We start from the raw sequence: 18,392 nt of genomic DNA, 5'->3' as shown, positions 1-18,392 counted from the left end.
GTCAATTGAACTGAGTCTTCAGGGACACTGAGGCATGTCTGTATTTAGTTCAAAAGGTAGAAGTCTCACAAAACTGATACTAGCGAATATTATGTTACTTAAAATTCTTGTTTACTCAGGCATTCCTAGCTACGTATAAGCCCTTCTTACCTATATATAACTTCTTTCTTCTATGCACATAATCTCGGGTACCAAATAGACAGTATTATTTAAAACCTCCCTTCGACATTTTATGCTCAGTTTTTCAGACCATGGAAATCTACACCTATGATGCTCTTCCAAGATCACTGGGGATTTTTTTGTAGTTTAATAAGTGACTTATTTAATTTGCAATTCTGAATTATTTCATTTATATGTAAACTTCTTTTGTGAGAAACAGGGTTTCACTTTGTCACCCAGGCAAATGGTACGATCCAATGGTACGATCATAGCTCACTGCAGATGTGAACTCTGGGCTCGAGAAATCGTCCTGCTCCCTCAGCCTCCCGCGTAGCCAGGACCACAGGCACACACCACCATGCCCGGCTCATTTTTTTTTTTTTTTTTTTTTTTGGACACAGTGTCTCACTATGTTCCCCAGGCTGATCTCAAACTCCTAGCCTCAAGCAACCCTCCACTTCAGCCTCCCAAAGTGCTGGGATTGCAGGCATGAGCCACCATGCCCAGCCATAAACATTTTCTTTCCTCTTAAAAAGTGACTCATGCTTAGTGCTGTCTAGCGATACTTTGTTTTTGTTTGTTTGCTTGCTTGCTTTGTTAACTGACCCTCATCCCTCACAGACCTCAGGGGCTTCAGCTATTTCCAAAGAATTACTTATTAGTAATTGTTACTCTTTTTTTCACACATTATTTCAGGCAGCAAATAAACATTGATTGTTAAGTCTCTAAACACTAACAAGCTGGCTTAGGTAATTCACCTACTCTACAGTAACTGACGTGCCAGCTTAACTGAAACAAGTAGCATCAATCTGTAGCCAGCTCTTTTCTGCCACGATCCTACCCCAAAAAAATAAAACAAAACATTATCCTGCATCATCCTGTCTGTGGGATTGTAGCCAGTTTCCTTTGTCCTACATGGTGATGGAGAAATCAGGACAGTTAAGAAAATAATTTGTTTTAAAATAATAAAGCTAATATATGCTCAGATGGTAAAAGAACAAAAGATCACCAAATCTTACTTTTTGATCCATTTTTAAGATAAAAATTGTATACTGTACAGGTAGGAAAATTAATGAAGTGAGCCGTTTTTTCTAAGTGAACAGTGCGTAAATGGTGATTCTTCCTGGATGAGTAACTTTCTCAAAGATATTCGTTTCTGCTATTTCACCAATAATTGTAATGACAAAATAGACAATTAATGGAGATTTCTGATTTTGTTTCTATCGTTACAGCTATTGTACAGGGAGATACGCTGGAAGACATTTACAACCAAGTGAAACAGATCATAGAAGAACAGTCTGGTTCTTACATCTGGGTTCCAGCAAAAGAAAAGTTATGAAAACTCATGTTTCTCTATTTCTCTTTTCCACAATTCCATTTTCTTTGACATCTCTTTGCCCTTTCCTCTGGAGTCTTTTTTCAATAATGATTTCATGTTGAATTATACCCCACATCATGGTCTGCAGGTGCGCTTATTTTTTTACATGTAGTGTCTCCTTCAAGTTACATCATGTGTATTATTTAATGTCACTATTGGTTAGTGGCCATTTTTCACAACTGAAGATGGAATGGCCTGACCAGCTATTAAGAATTTGGGGAGACGCAGAAATTGTGGTAAAATTCCTTAATGTTTAAGGGAAAGTAACTTTAAGAGATTTTTGGAAAAGCTTTATATACATTCTTTTCAAATTTCAGTACAAATGAAAAAGTGGTTTTAATCAGTGATTTAGTAGACTTTGAGCAACTATGCACGCTTAAGTTTAATAGCATGGTTTGGCCAGTGTGTTACTCTCAAGTCCTGTTCTCAGTCAGCTTCTATCATCAAAGCAATTGTTTCATTATAGATAAATAAGGAAGACATGTTTTAATTTAAAAATTCATGTCTGAGTTAACTTTCATAAGGGATTTCATTTTTCCTAAGCATTCTTAAAGTCTTTTATTATTTGAAGGTTCTTTTTTCCCAGTACATTTGCTAGGAATAACAACGTTTTAATGTTTTTAATCTACTTGAGCAACACTATCGTGTCTTACAAAAGTTGTTCATATGTAAATGATCATCACATTCTGTGAATCGAGGCCATGTTCAGGTGCTAAGGAAGTTCACCTTTTACACAGAAGGTTGAGAAAATTTCCTAGATATAAATACAGATAAATCAGACATTACAGTGGTGATGTAGAAACCATAATGGCAATGGAAAGGAGTCCAGTTCATAGCCTAAAACTTAAAAATGTATTCTTAGGAGTCAGATTTTACTGAATATTTTACCCACAATAGCTGCCTATTTTGTTATAATAAAATATATATAAATATATATATAAAACTTTCTTTAAACTCTGTAACTATGGGAATTATTTTCTTTACATAGTTGCGCACACACACAAACATATATATATATATATTTAAAATATATTTTGTTTCTTTTGCCACCTACTCCTAACTTTTTGTTTGGTTTTTAAATTAAATATTAATTGAATAGACTTATCTTCCTTAATCCTGTGAACTGAAAATGGGGGCATGGTGATCATGAGGAGAAACATTTAGGGAAATTAGATTATAAGTAAAAGTATGGGCGTATTCTCCTCTTTTCTACAAAAGTTTTCAAATGGTTCCTGGGGTTTTGTTGTTGTTCTTCTTGTTGTTATTGTTGTTCTTGTCATCAGGTTTGATTCTGGTCCTTGCCCTTTCCTTCTAGTTCTCCTTTTATTAATAGGAAGGCAGGCAAAAGCCCCATTTATGTGTGTTTCCCCTCAGACAGCTTCATCCACTGCTCTGCACTAGAATTACACAAATCTTCATGGTGAGCAATTTTAAGAAATTTTAGTGAAAGGTAGAAATTATTTCAGAAATCAGTTTCTCTGGTCCTTTATATTAATAATAATATTTGGCTTCCCATTGCTCTTTGGAGTTGTTTATTAAATATGTGTTTTTGACAACCTCCTCATTACAGTTTCTTAAAGAAATGAGTACTGGTTTGTAAAGAATTATCAACATTATCCATTCCATTTATGAAGAAGAGGAGAACAGCTAATAAACTGTATTGTAAAATCCATATGTTAAATGTGTCTTGAATTTTGAAAGAAAAAAATATTTTGCAAGCTAACATTTTCTTGAAACAATTTGAGGCATCATGTAATTTATAACTGAATTCAAGAGCCATTAGGCTCTTTCAATGTTAACACAATGTTAACACATTGAAATACACACAGTATTGCTGTTACACTAAATATTGTAGGTTGTTAACAAAATAGAAATATACTAGAAGAAAACTATTGTAAAATCTCAAGAGCTTCAGAAATTGCCTTACAAGACCCCAGCATAAGCTGTTTTGAAGTATTTACCAAATAGTCACATGTTGTAAAATATCAAGTGGGTTATAAAAGGATGCCATTTATGTATTAAAATCTACACAACATTGTTTTCTGGATGTCCTTGTTAAGTGATTTTTTTGTAAGAATATATGATTGTGCAGCTTTCTAGCTTGTACAGGATTATCAATAATGAGATTACTAATTGCTGAGTATTATGCAATAGCCACTTTAGTATCACTTTAGTATCTTGTTTTTTGTTTTTGTTTTGTTTTGTTTTTGTGGGGGTTTTTTTTTGTTTTTGTTTTTTTTGTTTTTTTTTTTTTGAGACGAAGTCTTGCTCTGTCACCCAAGCTGGAGTGCACTGGCTTGATCTTGGCTCACTGCAACCTCTGGCACCCGAGTTTAAGCGATTCTCCTGCCTCAGCCTCCGAACTAGCTGGGATTACAGGCGCCCACCACCACACCCGGCTAATTTTTGTATATTTAGTAGAGACGGGGTTTCAGCATCTTGATCAGGCTGGTCTTGAACTCCTGACCTTGTGATCCACCCCCTCGGCCTCCCAAAGTGCTTACAGGCATGAGCCACTGCACCCGGCCCATACCTCTTAATTAAAAAAAAAAAAAGAGAGAGAAGGTGGTGTTACTCGCCCCACTATAAGGTTTACATTAAATCACTTGCCCAAGATGACTTAGCTAGTAAGTGGCAGTGCTTAGTATTTGGATCCAAGCCTCTCTGCCCCAAGTCTACATTCTTTCCAATACACTTGGCTGCCTCATTTTTTGCCCCGTACTGTGTAAAGAACTGTAACTTAAATTATTAGTTTAGCAGTCCTTTACAAATAAGGAAAGACTCTTAGATGAAAATCCTTGCCCAAAGTCATACAAGTAGTAAGGACAGACCCATAGAACAAGTCACTCCCGTCAAAGCTGAAAAGACTGTTTGTGGGAAACAAGTCAGCCTTGCCCCGCCACGGTGACATGCCAAGATATAATCCTTTAAAACCAGAATTGAAACAATGTTTGTAAGAAAAGAGTCCATTATTGTAATGCACAGAGAATAATACAGTTTCAAATGTTTTGAAAGGCTGTCTTTGTTAACATGCCTCTTCATATCCTTAAGTTGGCAAAAGGAAAAGTGCCTCTTGGACTTGGCTGTCGCTGTCTGGTTGCTCTCCTGTTCTGTGACTACCTGGGGCTCTTCAATAAATAATGGAAGCAAGCAGGCCGGGCGCGGCGGCTCACGCCTGTAATCCCAGCACTTTGGGAGGCCGAGGCAGACGTGTCACCTGAGGTCGGGAGTTGGAGACCAGCCTGACCAACATGGAGAAACCCTGTCTCTACTAAAAATAATAAATTAGCCAGGCGTGGTGACGCATGCCCGTAATTCCAGCTACTCGGGAGGCTGAGGCCGGAGAATCGCTTGAACCCGGGAGGCAGAGGTTGCAGTGAGCCGAGATCGCACCATTGCATTCCAGCCTGGGCAACGAGAGAAACTCCATCTCAAAAACAAATAATAATAATGGAAGCAAGCCTGCAGAGCTCATTCCAGCAAAATACACTCTGGTTAACAAATACTTGCTAAACACTATAGTATTTAAACTCCAAAGATGGCAATTAAGGAATTTTAGTAATTAGTAAAAATTGTTTTCTAATGTATTAGAGCAGTTACCTTCTAAGATTCTCTGCCTTGAATACTCTTAATTTACATGTGATAAAATAGAAGCCTAAAGATCCCTATGTCTTAACAAAGTTACACTGCAAATCAGGGACAGAGCCAGAATTAGAACTTTTAACTCCTGACTCCTAGAAAATAGTTTTCCTACCATACAAATTCCTTTTCCTCCCATTCTAAGAGCTGGATTTTGTGGTTTATTCAATCCCTGAAGGTTTGAATTTCTGCTGTTAAATATTGGTACATTTATGATATTACAGTGAAGAAGCTGCGTTTTAAAGATATCCAGGAAAAACACAGGTGTCACTTTCCCGACCCTAGTGTAGAGCATTTGATAGTTAAGTCTAATATTTAAGGTTCCATTTGTCTCCCTCCAGAATTGCACAGTATACCTCTCGCTGACTTTGGCAGCAGTGCCCTCTGATGTGAAGAATGTGGGCTGTGGAATCAGCTTGATTTGAATGCCACTCTGCCACTTATGTAACTTTGGGCAAGTCACATAATCCCTCTTACCGTTTACTTATCTGTAAAATGGAGATCTATTGAGGATCAGTAAGATTACAGATAAAGGGAACTAGCACATAGAACACTCTAAAAGCTAATTCCCTTTTCCTTTGGAATCAGAGGCTTAGAATTCTTCCAGCTTCTCTTGTGGAGATTAACCTGACCCTTAATTTTGCCGTGTTTTAAATGGGATTTGAATGACTACCTTGCAGGATTGTTATAAGGGCTAAAGTGATGTATACAAAACACAGTTGGCTGGGCGCGGTGGCTCAGGCCTGTAATCCCAGCACTTTGGGAGGCCGAGGTGGGTGGATCACAAGGTCAGGAGATCGAGACCAACCTGGCTAACACGGTGAAACCCCGTCTGTACTAAAAATATGAAAAGAAAATTAGCCGGGCATGGTGGCAGGCGCCTGTAGTACCAGCTACTCAGGAGGCTGAGGCAAGAGAATGGCGTGAACACGGGAGGCGGAGCTTGCAATGAGCCCAGATCGCGCCACTGCACTCCAGCCTGGGCGACAGAGCAAGACTCCATCTCAAAAAAAAAAAAAAAGTATATATATCATCCGATACTTCACACTTCTGTTCTTCCCCATACGAAGGGTTGTGGTTATGGTGGGTGGCAGACCCACAACATTAGTTGTGGAGAGTCTCAAAACAGGCCTGAAATAATAGTGTGAAAAGAATACTTTTAAATTACTTAAATCACCCGGATAAAATATTTTGTCTTTAATTTGACTAGAAATAGTCACTACTTAACGAACTTTCCAGCACTGGCCCTTTCTCCACTTCACCCAGATAGGGTTACCTGAGAGCTGGTAGAACAGGAAATCCTAGTCTACTAAAGTGTGATGAACAGAAATGGTGATCAGGTAGCTTTGTATTGAAGTATAACATATCTATGTAAATGTATAGATACACATAAGTGTGATACCTTAATACTTATTTACGGATAGGCCGGGCGCGGTGGCTCACGCCTGTAATCCCAGCACTTTGGGAGGCCGAGGCAGGCGGATCACGAGGTCAGGAGATCGAGACCATCCTGGCTAACATGGTGGAACCCCGTCTCTACTAAAAAATACCAAAAAAAAGTAACCAGGCATGATGGCAGGCACCTGTAGTCCGTTTCAAAAAAATAAATAAAATAAAAAAGTACTTCTTTACAGAGAAACATCACCTGTGTAACAATCACGAAGCTCGGTACATAGAGCATGACCGGCCCCCCCAGGTGACCTCAGCTTCCGCCTGGTCTCCCACCGCGGGCAGGGGAAGCTGCTGTCTTCTATCTTTATTTTTTAATTTGTCTACAGTAAAGTTCACTTTTTTGGGTGTATCATTCTAGGTTTTGACGCATGCATAGAGTCGTGTAACCACCACCACAATCAAGAATACGAAACAGTTCACTGTCCCAAAGAAATTCTCGGATGCTTTTCCCTGTGTAGTCCAGACCTCGCAGCCCCCATCTGTGACAACCACCGATCTGTTTCCAGTGCCTACAGTTTTGCCTTTCTCAGAATGTCATGTGGAGTATAGTGTAGCAATTGGGGTGTGGCTTAGCAAAACGCATTGGAGAGGAATGCATGGTTTTCGTTGCCGAGCAGTGCTCCGGCACTGTCTGTGGGTGCACCACAGACTGCATTCACTGCTGGAGGGACTTTGGGGCTATTTTCATTTTTTCCCATGATAGTTGTGTATTTCTTTGCCACCCTAGACCTACAGGAACAAGAGGCAGCAAGCAGAAAAGGGTTTCTGATGCTGAAAGCCATGAAGGGCCCAGCCCCACCCCCACCCCCACTTCATCAGTACTGTGAGGACCCACGTGCTTAGCCGGTTGCATAGGAGCCTGTCATCCTGAAACAAATTTTAAAGGCAGAATGCTGGATCCCAAGAGCCAGTTTACAGAAGAAGTTTGTGTCTGAAGCAGGATGACTGCGAGAATGAGCACCTCAGAATTTCAGGCCCTCAGGAAAAAGCACTAATGATCCAAAAGCCCGGTGTGCCAGTGACTGCTGCCTGACTCATTACTGATGCCCTCGGTGAAATAAGTGTAGTCGGCCGGGCGCGGTGGCTCAAGCCTGTAATCCCAGCACTTTGGGAGGCCGAGACGGGTGGATCACGAGGTCAGGAGATCGAGACCATCCTAGCTAACACGGTGAAACCCCGTCTCTACTAAAAAATACAAAAAACTAGCCGGGTGAGTTGGCGGGCACCTGTAGTCCCAGCTACTCGGGAGGCTGAGGCAGGAGAATAGCATAAACCCGGGAGGCGGAGCTTGCAGTGAGCTGAGATCTGGCCACTGCACTCCAGCCTGGGCGACAGAGCGAGACTCCATCTCAAAAAAAAAAAAAAAAAAAAGAAATAAGTGTAGTCTATCTAGGACAGCAGTGAGTGAGAAGAGAACAAACTGCAGACGGGCCGTTGCTGAAGATGGGATTGGCTCAGAGCCGTATAATTCAGAAAACAGTCCATGCAGACAAAACCCTGATCTGTTCAGAAAATTGGGTTTGTTGGATTCCAAAGGATGGTCGTTTTTCCAAATTATTGTTTTCTTTAGGTGGTAACCTCTACGCATTTTAAATATTCCCTATGCAATTTCTAGTAATCTAACTCTAGTGCAGTGCACTTAAGGAGTCCTTGATGAGACCGGGTTCCACCAATGGCTGTGACGCTCAGCCTTTTCCCGCGTGCAGGTGGCACACGTGGCCTTGACAATCCCTTCATTTTAACCACAGTATGGCTGCTCACTTGTGTGGAAAAAACACCGTAGGTCCCTCCTTTCATTTGGTTCCAGATTAATCCTTAGGAAATACCGGTGTTTACCGAAAGTAGAAAGAAACTACTTGTGTTGCGCATATATCCTACTTCTGCCAGTCAACTGTTAATGACCAATTTCATTTGGACAGTTTATAACTCCAGTAGAGTGATTTTTTTTTTTAAACGAAATTACTCTGTTGCCCAGGCTGGAGTGCGGTGGCACGATCTCTGCTCACTGCAAGCTCCACCTCCCGGGTTCAAGCAATTCTCCTGCCTCAGCCTCCCGAGTAGCTGGGATTACAGGTGCCACCACCACGCCCGACTAATTTTTGTATTTTTAGTAGAGACGGTGTTTCACCATATTGGCCGGGCTAGTCTCAAACTCCTGACCTTGTGATCCGCCCGCCTCGGCCTCCCAAAGTGCTGGGATTTCGGGCGTGAGCCACTGCGCCCAGCCGAATGAATTTCTTTATATACAAGTCAGTACAAAAGAAAAACATTAGCATGTGAAAGTTGCTAATGAATTAATGATACAATGAATTCTCTGATGGTAGAAAAGATGAGAGAGAGTGATGTAATCTGTCTTCAGGATGTCTAAAATTGGGTACATTTACCTCACACAGATGGGATAGCTAAAGACAAGACGAAGTGTATGAAAGTCCCATATGTTCCACACTATTGAGTCTCCACAAAAAGGTTTTCTAAATCGCATGTCATCTGATCAAAAATATCTACTTCCCTAGTGGTATTTAAGACTAGAAAAGACATCTTTTGAAGATAGATCCCTTTCTCTGAAAGTTCAGGGCTTGGTTCAGATTTAGTTTGTCTGACATACCCTTCCTAGGAAAAAGCTTTACTAAACTTTTAACTAATTTTCTACTTGTAGCCAATAATGGTTATACTTTATATTCTCTCGGTCACCTCCCATCAGACACCAAATGCTATTCTTCCTGAATGTGATCATTTTTCTTGCTCTCATTTCCACCGTCATCACTCGAATCCAGGTTCTCACTCACCCCACCCAGACCGGGATTATTACAGTGGCTTCTTAAATCATCTTCCAGCCGCTAATCTGCTCCCTTGCTGATCCAGCTACCCACCAGATGACTTTTCCTAAAGTGCAACTTTTATTTCCCTCTCTTCAGTGACCTTCACGTATCCTAAATCCAAATGAATTGATTCACCTGTAAAAGTATAGTTCCTGGAATACAGTATGTAATCAGTAAGTCCTAACCTCGCTGGCCATACCTCTTATTTATACACCCTCTGCGGAGCTTGTCATAGCTGCTTGTCAATGCAGATGCCTCCTTTGCCAACCCACCTCCCATCTGTTGTGTCCTCCCCACCCAAGTCCCCTTATCAAAGCTCTAGTTTCTTCAAAGCCACCCTAAGTCCCCTCACCTGCAGAAACCTGGCCAGTTACAGCCCTTGGTGTCTGAATTCCTGCAGTCCTTGGGTGTCCACTTAACACTGAGAATGTGCTTCCTGTGCTGCCTTTACTGCTTTAGATGCCTCCTATTAGGTGGCATTTTTTATTGTGTTCCTTTCTCCTGTGAAGTGCCAGGGCAGATTGGAGCACACGGCTCTACTGCAGAGCCTGCCGGCCACTGGCGTGGCCGTGTCATCACTGCGGTGGCTTTTTAAGGGTCTGAAAACAGTCTTAAGTGTTGGCAGTGGCTTCATTTGCAAATTGGTAGAGATGTGGGGGGTGGGGGGGTGGAGAAGGGCATAAAAAGGTCTGACTATAGGCCGGGGGCGGTGGCTGACGCCTGTAATCCTAGCACTTTGGGAGGCCGAGGCCGGTGGATCACCTGAGGTCAGGAGTTCAAGACAAGCCTGGCCAACATGGTGAAAAATACAAAAATTACAAAATTAGCCGAGTGCAGTGGTGTGCACCTATAATCCCAGCTACTCGGGGGGCTGAGGCAGGAACCCAGGAGGCGGAGGTTGCAGTGAACAGGGATTGTGCCATTGCACTCCAGCCTGGGCAACAGAGCGAAACTCAGTCTCCAAAAAAAAATGTCTGACTATAAATCTCTAAGCCAAATTTTTTGTTCAATTATAGTCTTTCTTTTCTGGTTCCTGTATAATAATCTCCCTTCTCGAACATGGTTTGTGATTTTATCTTCCTTGTGCATATATGTTTTCTTTATAAGTCAGCTGAAGCCCTCCTTGGAAGTAGCTGGGGTATAAATAATTTCTCTGAAAGTCTTTAGTGACAAAGCCAAATATAGTATTCTTGATTTTACTTCTTCACTCTTTACCCCCTTTTATACTGGTTTCTTCCCAGATTAACTCATATTCAATGAAGTTGATGGAGATTTATTAATGACTTTAAAACTATATATCCAAAGTTCATCTTTGAGTCTTTATAATCTTCTCCTATATATTAAATCTGAACTGCAAGTAAGTTTTTAGGAAAAGAAAGCTTTTGTGGTTTGATAATTAATAAACTGAGCTCAGCACTGAGAGACTTAAACTGACGGCAGACTCAGCTCAGTTCCAGCCTTTCCCATCCTCCTCCCTCCCATCCCCAGGGAAGAAGCTTTGTTTTCCTTTCTTGGCTGCCCACTCTGCTTGTCTTGATCTTACTCTTCACAATCTGGTCAAATGTCTCCTATAAAAGCTTACCCTCAACGCTGAATCCCCTGAAAACAGCCCCTCTCCCTTTTTTAGCCAAATATCTTGAGATACTCTGTTCACTCTTCCCTTCATTTATTATAATATCATAATTATGTATTGAATCCAACTATATTCCAGACCTGATGCTAGACACTGGGATCGGTGGTAGACCAGACACCATCCCTGCCCTCATGGAGTTCGGGTTCCTGGCCAAGCCTCAGCCCTGGCCATGCCATTGAGACAGCTCTTTGGGGCCACTGTAGTCCCCAAATCCTGTGGCTCTTCTCGTTCTTCCCCTCAGCAGCATCAGACACCAGTAATGATAGTTAATAACATCCTAAAGCATAATAGTTCACACTTAGAAATCATCCTCTATGTTCAAGACCCTGTGATGAGCACAGAAACGATCAAACATAGACTCTGCCTTTGAAAATCTTGCACGTAGAGCTTCATACAGCCCAAATGGACAGGACTTACCCTACATCTAGCTTCATAGGAAAAAATCCTTTCCTATAAAGAGGAAAAAAAAACACTTATTCCTAAAACTTGCTCAATATGTCTGCCATGGTTCTCAATATACAAATTCAGATTAAGTAGTCAGCAGGTGTAACACTCTTTGATATCACACTACTGCAGGTGCTCACACCCAACCAGTCAGCAAGAGTGTAACATCCTCTGATATCATCACACTACTGCAGGTGCTCACATCTTGCACCCCAACCACTCAGCAAGAGCATAACATCCTGTGATATCACTACTGCAGGTGCTCACACCCAACCAGTCAGCAAGAGTGTAACATCCTCTGATATCATGACACTACTACAGGTGCTCACATCTCGCACCCCAACCACTCAGCAAGAGCGTAACATCCTGTGATATCAATACTGCAGGTGCTCACACCCCAACCAGTCAGCAAGAGCGTAACATCCTCTGACATCATCACACTACTGCAGGTGCTCACACCCAACCAGTCAGCAAGAGTGTAACATCCTCTGACATCACACCTGCAGGTGCTCACACCCCAACCAGTCAGCAAGAGTGTAACATCCTCTGATATCATCACACTACTGCAGGTGCTCACATCTCACACCCCAACCACTCAGCAAGAGCGTAACATCCTGTGATACCACTACTGCAGGTGCTCACACCCCAACCAGTCAGCAAGAGCGTAACATCCTCTGACATCATCACACTACTGCAGGTGCTCACACCCAACCAGTCAGCAAGAGTGTAACATCCTCTGACATCACACCTGCAGGTGCTCACACCCCAACCAGTCAGCAAGAGTGTAACATCCTCTGATATCATCACACTACTGCAGGTGCTCACACCCCAACCAGTCAGCAAGAGCGTAACATCCTCTGACATCATCACACTACTGCAGGTGCTCACACCCCAACCAGTCAGCAAGACTGTAACATCCTCTGATATCATCACACTACTGCAGGTGCTCACATTTCACACTCCAACCACTCAGCAAGAGCGTAACATCCTGTGATATCACTACTGCAGGTGCTCACACCCCAACCAGTCAGCAAGAGCGTAACATCCTCTGACATCATCACACTACTGCAGGTGCTCACACCCAACCAGTCAGCAAGAGCATAACATCCTCTGACATCATCACACTACTGCAGGTGCTCACACCCAACAAGTCAGCAAGAGTGTAACATTCTCTGACATCACACTACTGCAGGTGCTCACACCCCAACCAGTCAGCAAGAGCGTAACATCCTCTGACATCATCACACTACTGCAGGTGCTCACACCCCAACCAGTCAGCAAGAGTGTAACATTCTCTGACATCACACCTGCAGGTGCTCACACCCCAACCAGTCAGCAAGAGTGTAACATCCTCTGATATCATCACACTACTGCAGGTGCTCACACCCCAACCAGTCAGCAAGAGCGTAACATCCTCTGACATCACACCTGCAGGTGCTCACACCCCAACCAGTCAGCAAGAGTGTAACATCCTCTGATATCATCACACTACTGCAGGTGCTCACACCCAACCAGTCAGCAAGAGCGTAACATCCTCTGACATCACACCTGCAGGTGCTCACACCCCAATCAGTCAGCAAGAGCATAACATCCTCTGATATCATCATACTACTGCAGGTGCTCATACCCCAACCAGTCAGCAAGAGTGTAACATCCTCTGATATCATCACACTACTGCAGGTGCTCACACCCAACCAGTCAGCAAGAGCGTAACATCCTCTGATCCTCTGACATCATCACACTACTGCAGGTGCTCACACCCAACCAGTCAGCAAGAGCATAACATCCTCTGACATCACACTACTGCAGATGCTCACATCTCACACCCCAACCACTCAGCAAGAGTGTAACATCCTGTGATACCACTACTGCAGGTGCTCACACCCCAACCAGTCAGCAAGAGCGTAACATCCTCTGATCCTCTGACATCATCACACTACTGCAGGTGCTCACACCCAACCAGTCAGCAAGAGCGTAACATCCTCTGACATCATCACACTACTGCAGGTGCTCACACCCCAACCAGTCAGCAAGAGTGTAACATTCTCTGACATCACACCTGCAGGTGCTCACACCCCAACCAGTCAGCAAGAGTGTAACATCCTCTGATATCATCACACTACTGCAGGTGCTCACACCCCAACCAGTCAGCAAGAGCGTAACATCCTCTGACATCACACCTGCAGGTGCTCACACCCCAACCAGTCAGCAAGAGTGTAACATCCTCTGATATCATCACACTACTGCAGGTGCTCACACCCAACCAGTCAGCAAGAGCGTAACATCCTCTGACATCACACCTGCAGGTGCTCACACCCCAATCAGTCAGCAAGAGCGTAACATCCTCTGATATCATCATACTACTGCAGGTGCTCATACCCCAACCAGTCAGCAAGAGTGTAACATCCTCTGATATCATCACACTACTGCAGGTGCTCACACCCAACCAGTCAGCAAGAGCATAACATCCTCTGACATCACACTACTGCAGATGCTCACATCTCACACCCCAACCACTCAGCAAGAGTGTAACATCCTGTGATACCACTACTGCAGGTGCTCACACCCCAACCAGTCAGCAAGAGCGTAACATCCTCTGATCCTCTGACATCATCACACTACTGCAGGTGCTCACACCCAACCAGTCAGCAAGAGCATAACATCCTCTGACATCATCACACTACTGCAGGTGCTCACACCCAACAAGTCAGCAAGAGTGTAACATCTTCTGATATCACACTACTGCAGGTGCTCACATCTCACACCCCAACCACTCAGCAAGAGCATAACATCCTATGATATCACTACTGCAGGTGCTCACACCCCAACCAGTCAGCAAGAGCATAACATCCTCTGACATCATCACACTACTGCAGGTGCTCACACCCAACCAGTCAGCAAGAGCGTAACATCCTCTGACATCATCACACTACTGCAGATGCTCACACCCCAACCATTCAGCAAGAGCATAACATCCTCTGACATCACACTACTGCAGATGCTCACACCCAACCAGTCAGCAAGAGCGTAACATCCTCTGATATCATCACACTACTGCAGGTGCTCACACCCCAACCATTCAGCAAGAGCATAACATCCTCTGACATCACACTACTGCAGATGCTCACACCCAACCAGTCAGCAAGAGCGTAACATCCTCTGACATCATCACACTACTGCAGGTGCTCACACCCCAACCATTCAGCAAGAGCATAACATCCTCTGATCCTCTGACATCATCACACTACTGCAGGTGCTCACACCCAACCAGTCAGCAAGAGCATAACATCCTCTGACATCATCACACTACTGCAGGTGCTCACATCCAAACCAGTCAGCAAGAGCATAACATCCTCTGACATCATCACACTACTGCAGGTGTTCACACCCAACCAGTCAGCAAGAGCATAACATCCTCTGACATCATCACACTACTGCAGGTGCTCACACCCAACCAGACAGCAAGAGCATAACATCCTCTGACATCATCACACTACTGCAGGTGCTCACATCCAAACCAGTCAGCAAGAGCATAACATCCTCTGACATCATCACACTACTGCAGGTGTTCACACCCAACCAGTCAGCAAGAGCGTAACATCCTCTGATATCACACTACTGCAGGTGCTCACGCCCCAACCAGTCAGCAAGAGCGTGACATCCTCTGACATCATCACACTACTGCAGGTGCTCACACCCCAACCAGTCAGCAAGAGTGTAACATCCTCTGATATCATCACACTACTGCAGGTGCTCACACCCAACCAGTCAGCAAGAGCGTGACATCCTCTGATATCACACTACTGCAGGTGCTCACACCCCAACCAGTCAGCAAGAGCATAACGTCCTCTGACATCATCACACTACTGCAGGTGTTCACACCCAACCAGTCAGCAAGAGCGTAACATCCTCTGATATCACACTACTGCAGGTGCTCACGCCCCAACCAGTCAGCAAGAGCGTGACATCCTCTGACATCATCACACTACTGCAGGTGCTCACACCCCAACCAGTCAGCAAGAGTGTAACATCCTCTGATATCATCACACTACTGCAGGTGCTCACACCCAACCAGTCAGCAAGAGCGTGACATCCTCTGATATCACACTACTGCAGGTGCTCACACCCCAACCAGTCAGCAAGAGCATAACGTCCTCTGATATCATCACACTACTGCAGGTGCTCACACCCCAACCAGTCAGCAAGAGTGTAACATCCTCTGATATCATCACACTACTGCAGGTGCTCACACCCAACCAGTCAGCAAGAGCGTGACATCCTCTGATATCATCACACTACTGCAGGTGCTCACACCCCAACCAGTCAGCAAGAGCATAACGTCCTCTGATATCATCACACTATTGCAGGTGCTCACACCCAACCAGTCAGCAAGAGTGTAACATCCTCTGATATCATCACACTACTGCAGGTGTTCACACCCAAACGAGTCAGCAAGAGCGTGACATCCTCTGACATCACACTACTACAGGTGCTCACACCCCAGCTTTCTCAGGGCACACTAGCCTCCCAAGGGTTCTCCAGAATGAAAACTATTTGGTTTGTTCTTAAAGACATTGTGGGCCATAGAAGTAACAAATAGAAATTATGATTTGTTGAAAAATATTTTTTTCCTAAGATTTTGGGTAAAGGAGTTCACCTTTTGCTGGCTTATTAGCCACTACCTGCTGACGGACCTCCTCAACCTCCTGTCAAAGGCCCCCTCTTTCTGAGGCTGCCTGTAGTGCATTCCCTCCATGTGATCTACTGTTCCTCAATTCCCTGACAAGCAAGCTCAATGCTTCTGGGCACTCTGAATCCTTGGAGAGCCAGAGCTGTGTCTTTGGCAAGAGTGGAGAAGAGCTCCTTGTATTTCATACTATGGGGTAGGGCCAGGGAGTCAGGCAGAACTGCTTAGGCCCCAAAATCTTATCAAAGTGTTAGTGAAACAAGGTCCTTTAGTTTGTGTGCTCTCCCTCTAACCTCAATATGAGTCTAGAATGGGGACCAAACTAACCTCAGCTTCTGCTCCTCCAGAAGGCTGTTTGTGGCTTAAACTACTGGTTTATTACTCTCATTACATCACACCCATTTCTCTGGCACACTCAGGTATGTCTGGACCCCAGAAATGGCAGAATCCCGGCTCAAGCTGAGGCAGAGTTCCCCATTCCACAAACGTGATACACGTTCAGCCAACCCTGGGCAAATGGGCCCCATGCAGAATCCCCGAGAACCCAGAGGCAGCAAGTTCACTGATGAGTCACAGGTGACTGACACCCAAGAGATAAGGGAAGAGCCTCATTGTGAAAGAGCTCAGCAATCTGCTTAGGTTATGGTCGTTCTCACTCCCTATCAGTGTCACTTGGAGTTTTGCCAAAGGAAGGACTTAGTCAATAAAGATGGTGCCAGGAACCTGGTGGCTCCTGGAATGTGCCAAATGAGCCTTTCTATCCTCATGGTCAGGAGGACGAGGCTTGTTAAGAACACTTCTGTTTATTCTACCTTCTTAGGACAACCCGTGAGCCCCTCTGGCAGGGCTGCCTGCTAGTCCATTCGGCACCTTTGTGCGAACTGGGAAGAAGGGACCCACCTGCAGGGGATGGAGAAACGGCTTCCACAGCGCCTGCGCTCTCCAGAGCAGACAGGAGAGGGGAGTGGGCGTGCCAGGGCCGTCCTGACCTACCTTTTACATACGGGGAACAAGCCCAGAGAGGGCAATGGACTTGCCAAGGTCCGTAAGTCGTTGGTTTTTAAAAAGTGGAGCTCGAGTCTCCTGACGCCCAGCCTATCGTCCTTCCCCGGATCCAGTGTGTGACAAGCAGTAGCTTCATGGCCCAACAGGAGGAGGGAGGGCTTCCTTCCCCAGGGCACAGAGCGAGCTCAAGGACAGACAGACTCACAGGGCTCTCCTCTCTCACTGTTTTACTGACCCGTGTCAGAGAGACAGACATCATTTCTGAGTACCCACGAGGGGCTGATGACACAGGTGAGACCTAAATGGAGGCAGATGACTAACAACGTCTTCAGTTCGTTCCCCACATCCCCAGCCACATGGGGAGCGAAGCTCTTGCCTGCCCGGAACAGTGGTTCTCAACATTTGCAGTGCCCCAAAATAAAAACAGATTGTGGGCCCCGGCCCCAGAGCTATCGATTCAGTGTCGGAGGTGGGGCCTGAGAACTTGGATTTCCAGCAAGTTCCAGGGTGATGCTCACGTTGCTGGCCTAGGGACCACACTGAGAACCGCTGTCCTAGAAATATGGTCAACCCACCCTTTCCTCCTTCACCTTCTTCACTCTCTTATTCCCCTTCTCTGCCTGTTTCTCCTTTTCTGCTTCCTCCAATTCCTCTCTGGTCCTCTTCTCACCTGCCACTGACTGGATGCCTGACTCGGGCGAGTCACCTCCCGTCTCTAGGCCCGAGGAGAGGCCGTCGGCTAGGCCGAGATGCCCCCGGTAGCTGTTCGCTCGCCGGGCAGTGGGCGGGGGCTCCTCTGTATCCCTAGATCTCTGTGCAGGTGCGTTGGGAGGGAGCTGCTGCGGGAATGAGACGACCTCCCGGCTACCTCCAGCCCCGACCCTGGGATTCTGACCTCTTCTTCCCTCCACACCTGAGCTTTTCTCTCTCCAGTTAGACGTGGTGTTTGGAGTCTTTTAGGACAAGAGGAGGGGAGCATCCCTGGGATGCAGGCGAAGAGGCCGGAACCGCCGTGCCCGGGCCCGAGCGTCAGGCCGCGCTCCAGCAGGGGGCGCGCCGGGGCAGCCCAGGTGTGTGCGGTCCGGGCCCGGCGGGGGGCGACCTGCGCCCCAGGGCGGGGATTCTGCCCGGGAACTCCCGGCCGCACTTAAGGAGCTCGGGCCAGCGTGAGGAGGC

General features: G+C 45.1%; 1 protein-coding gene across 46 annotated transcripts in view; it reads left to right on the top strand.

The window, feature by feature from the left end:
* Nucleotides 1–3,205, top strand: part of DLG1 (discs large MAGUK scaffold protein 1) — a 280,046-nt gene extending 276,841 nt beyond the window's left edge. For 44 of the 46 annotated variants that reach the window (XR_012430538.1, XR_012430539.1, XR_012430542.1 and 41 more), the window contains one exon: nucleotides 1,392–3,205. Coding sequence is in view for 40 of the 46 variants with exons in the window: in XM_065539664.2 (XP_065395736.1) it covers nucleotides 1,392–1,498 (107 nt within the window). In the remaining 6 variants the exon portion in view is untranslated. The remainder of the gene's footprint in view (nucleotides 1–1,391) is intronic. The other 2 variants (XR_012430540.1, XR_012430535.1) reach the window with 1 other exon arrangement.
* The last annotated feature ends 15,187 nt before the right edge of the window (nucleotides 3,206–18,392 follow it).

The sequence above is a fragment of the Macaca fascicularis genome, chromosome 2 (assembly GCF_037993035.2).
Source record: "Macaca fascicularis isolate 582-1 chromosome 2, T2T-MFA8v1.1".
NCBI lineage: Eukaryota > Metazoa > Chordata > Mammalia > Primates > Cercopithecidae > Macaca > Macaca fascicularis.
This window is presented reverse-complemented; position numbering and strand designations above follow the sequence as displayed.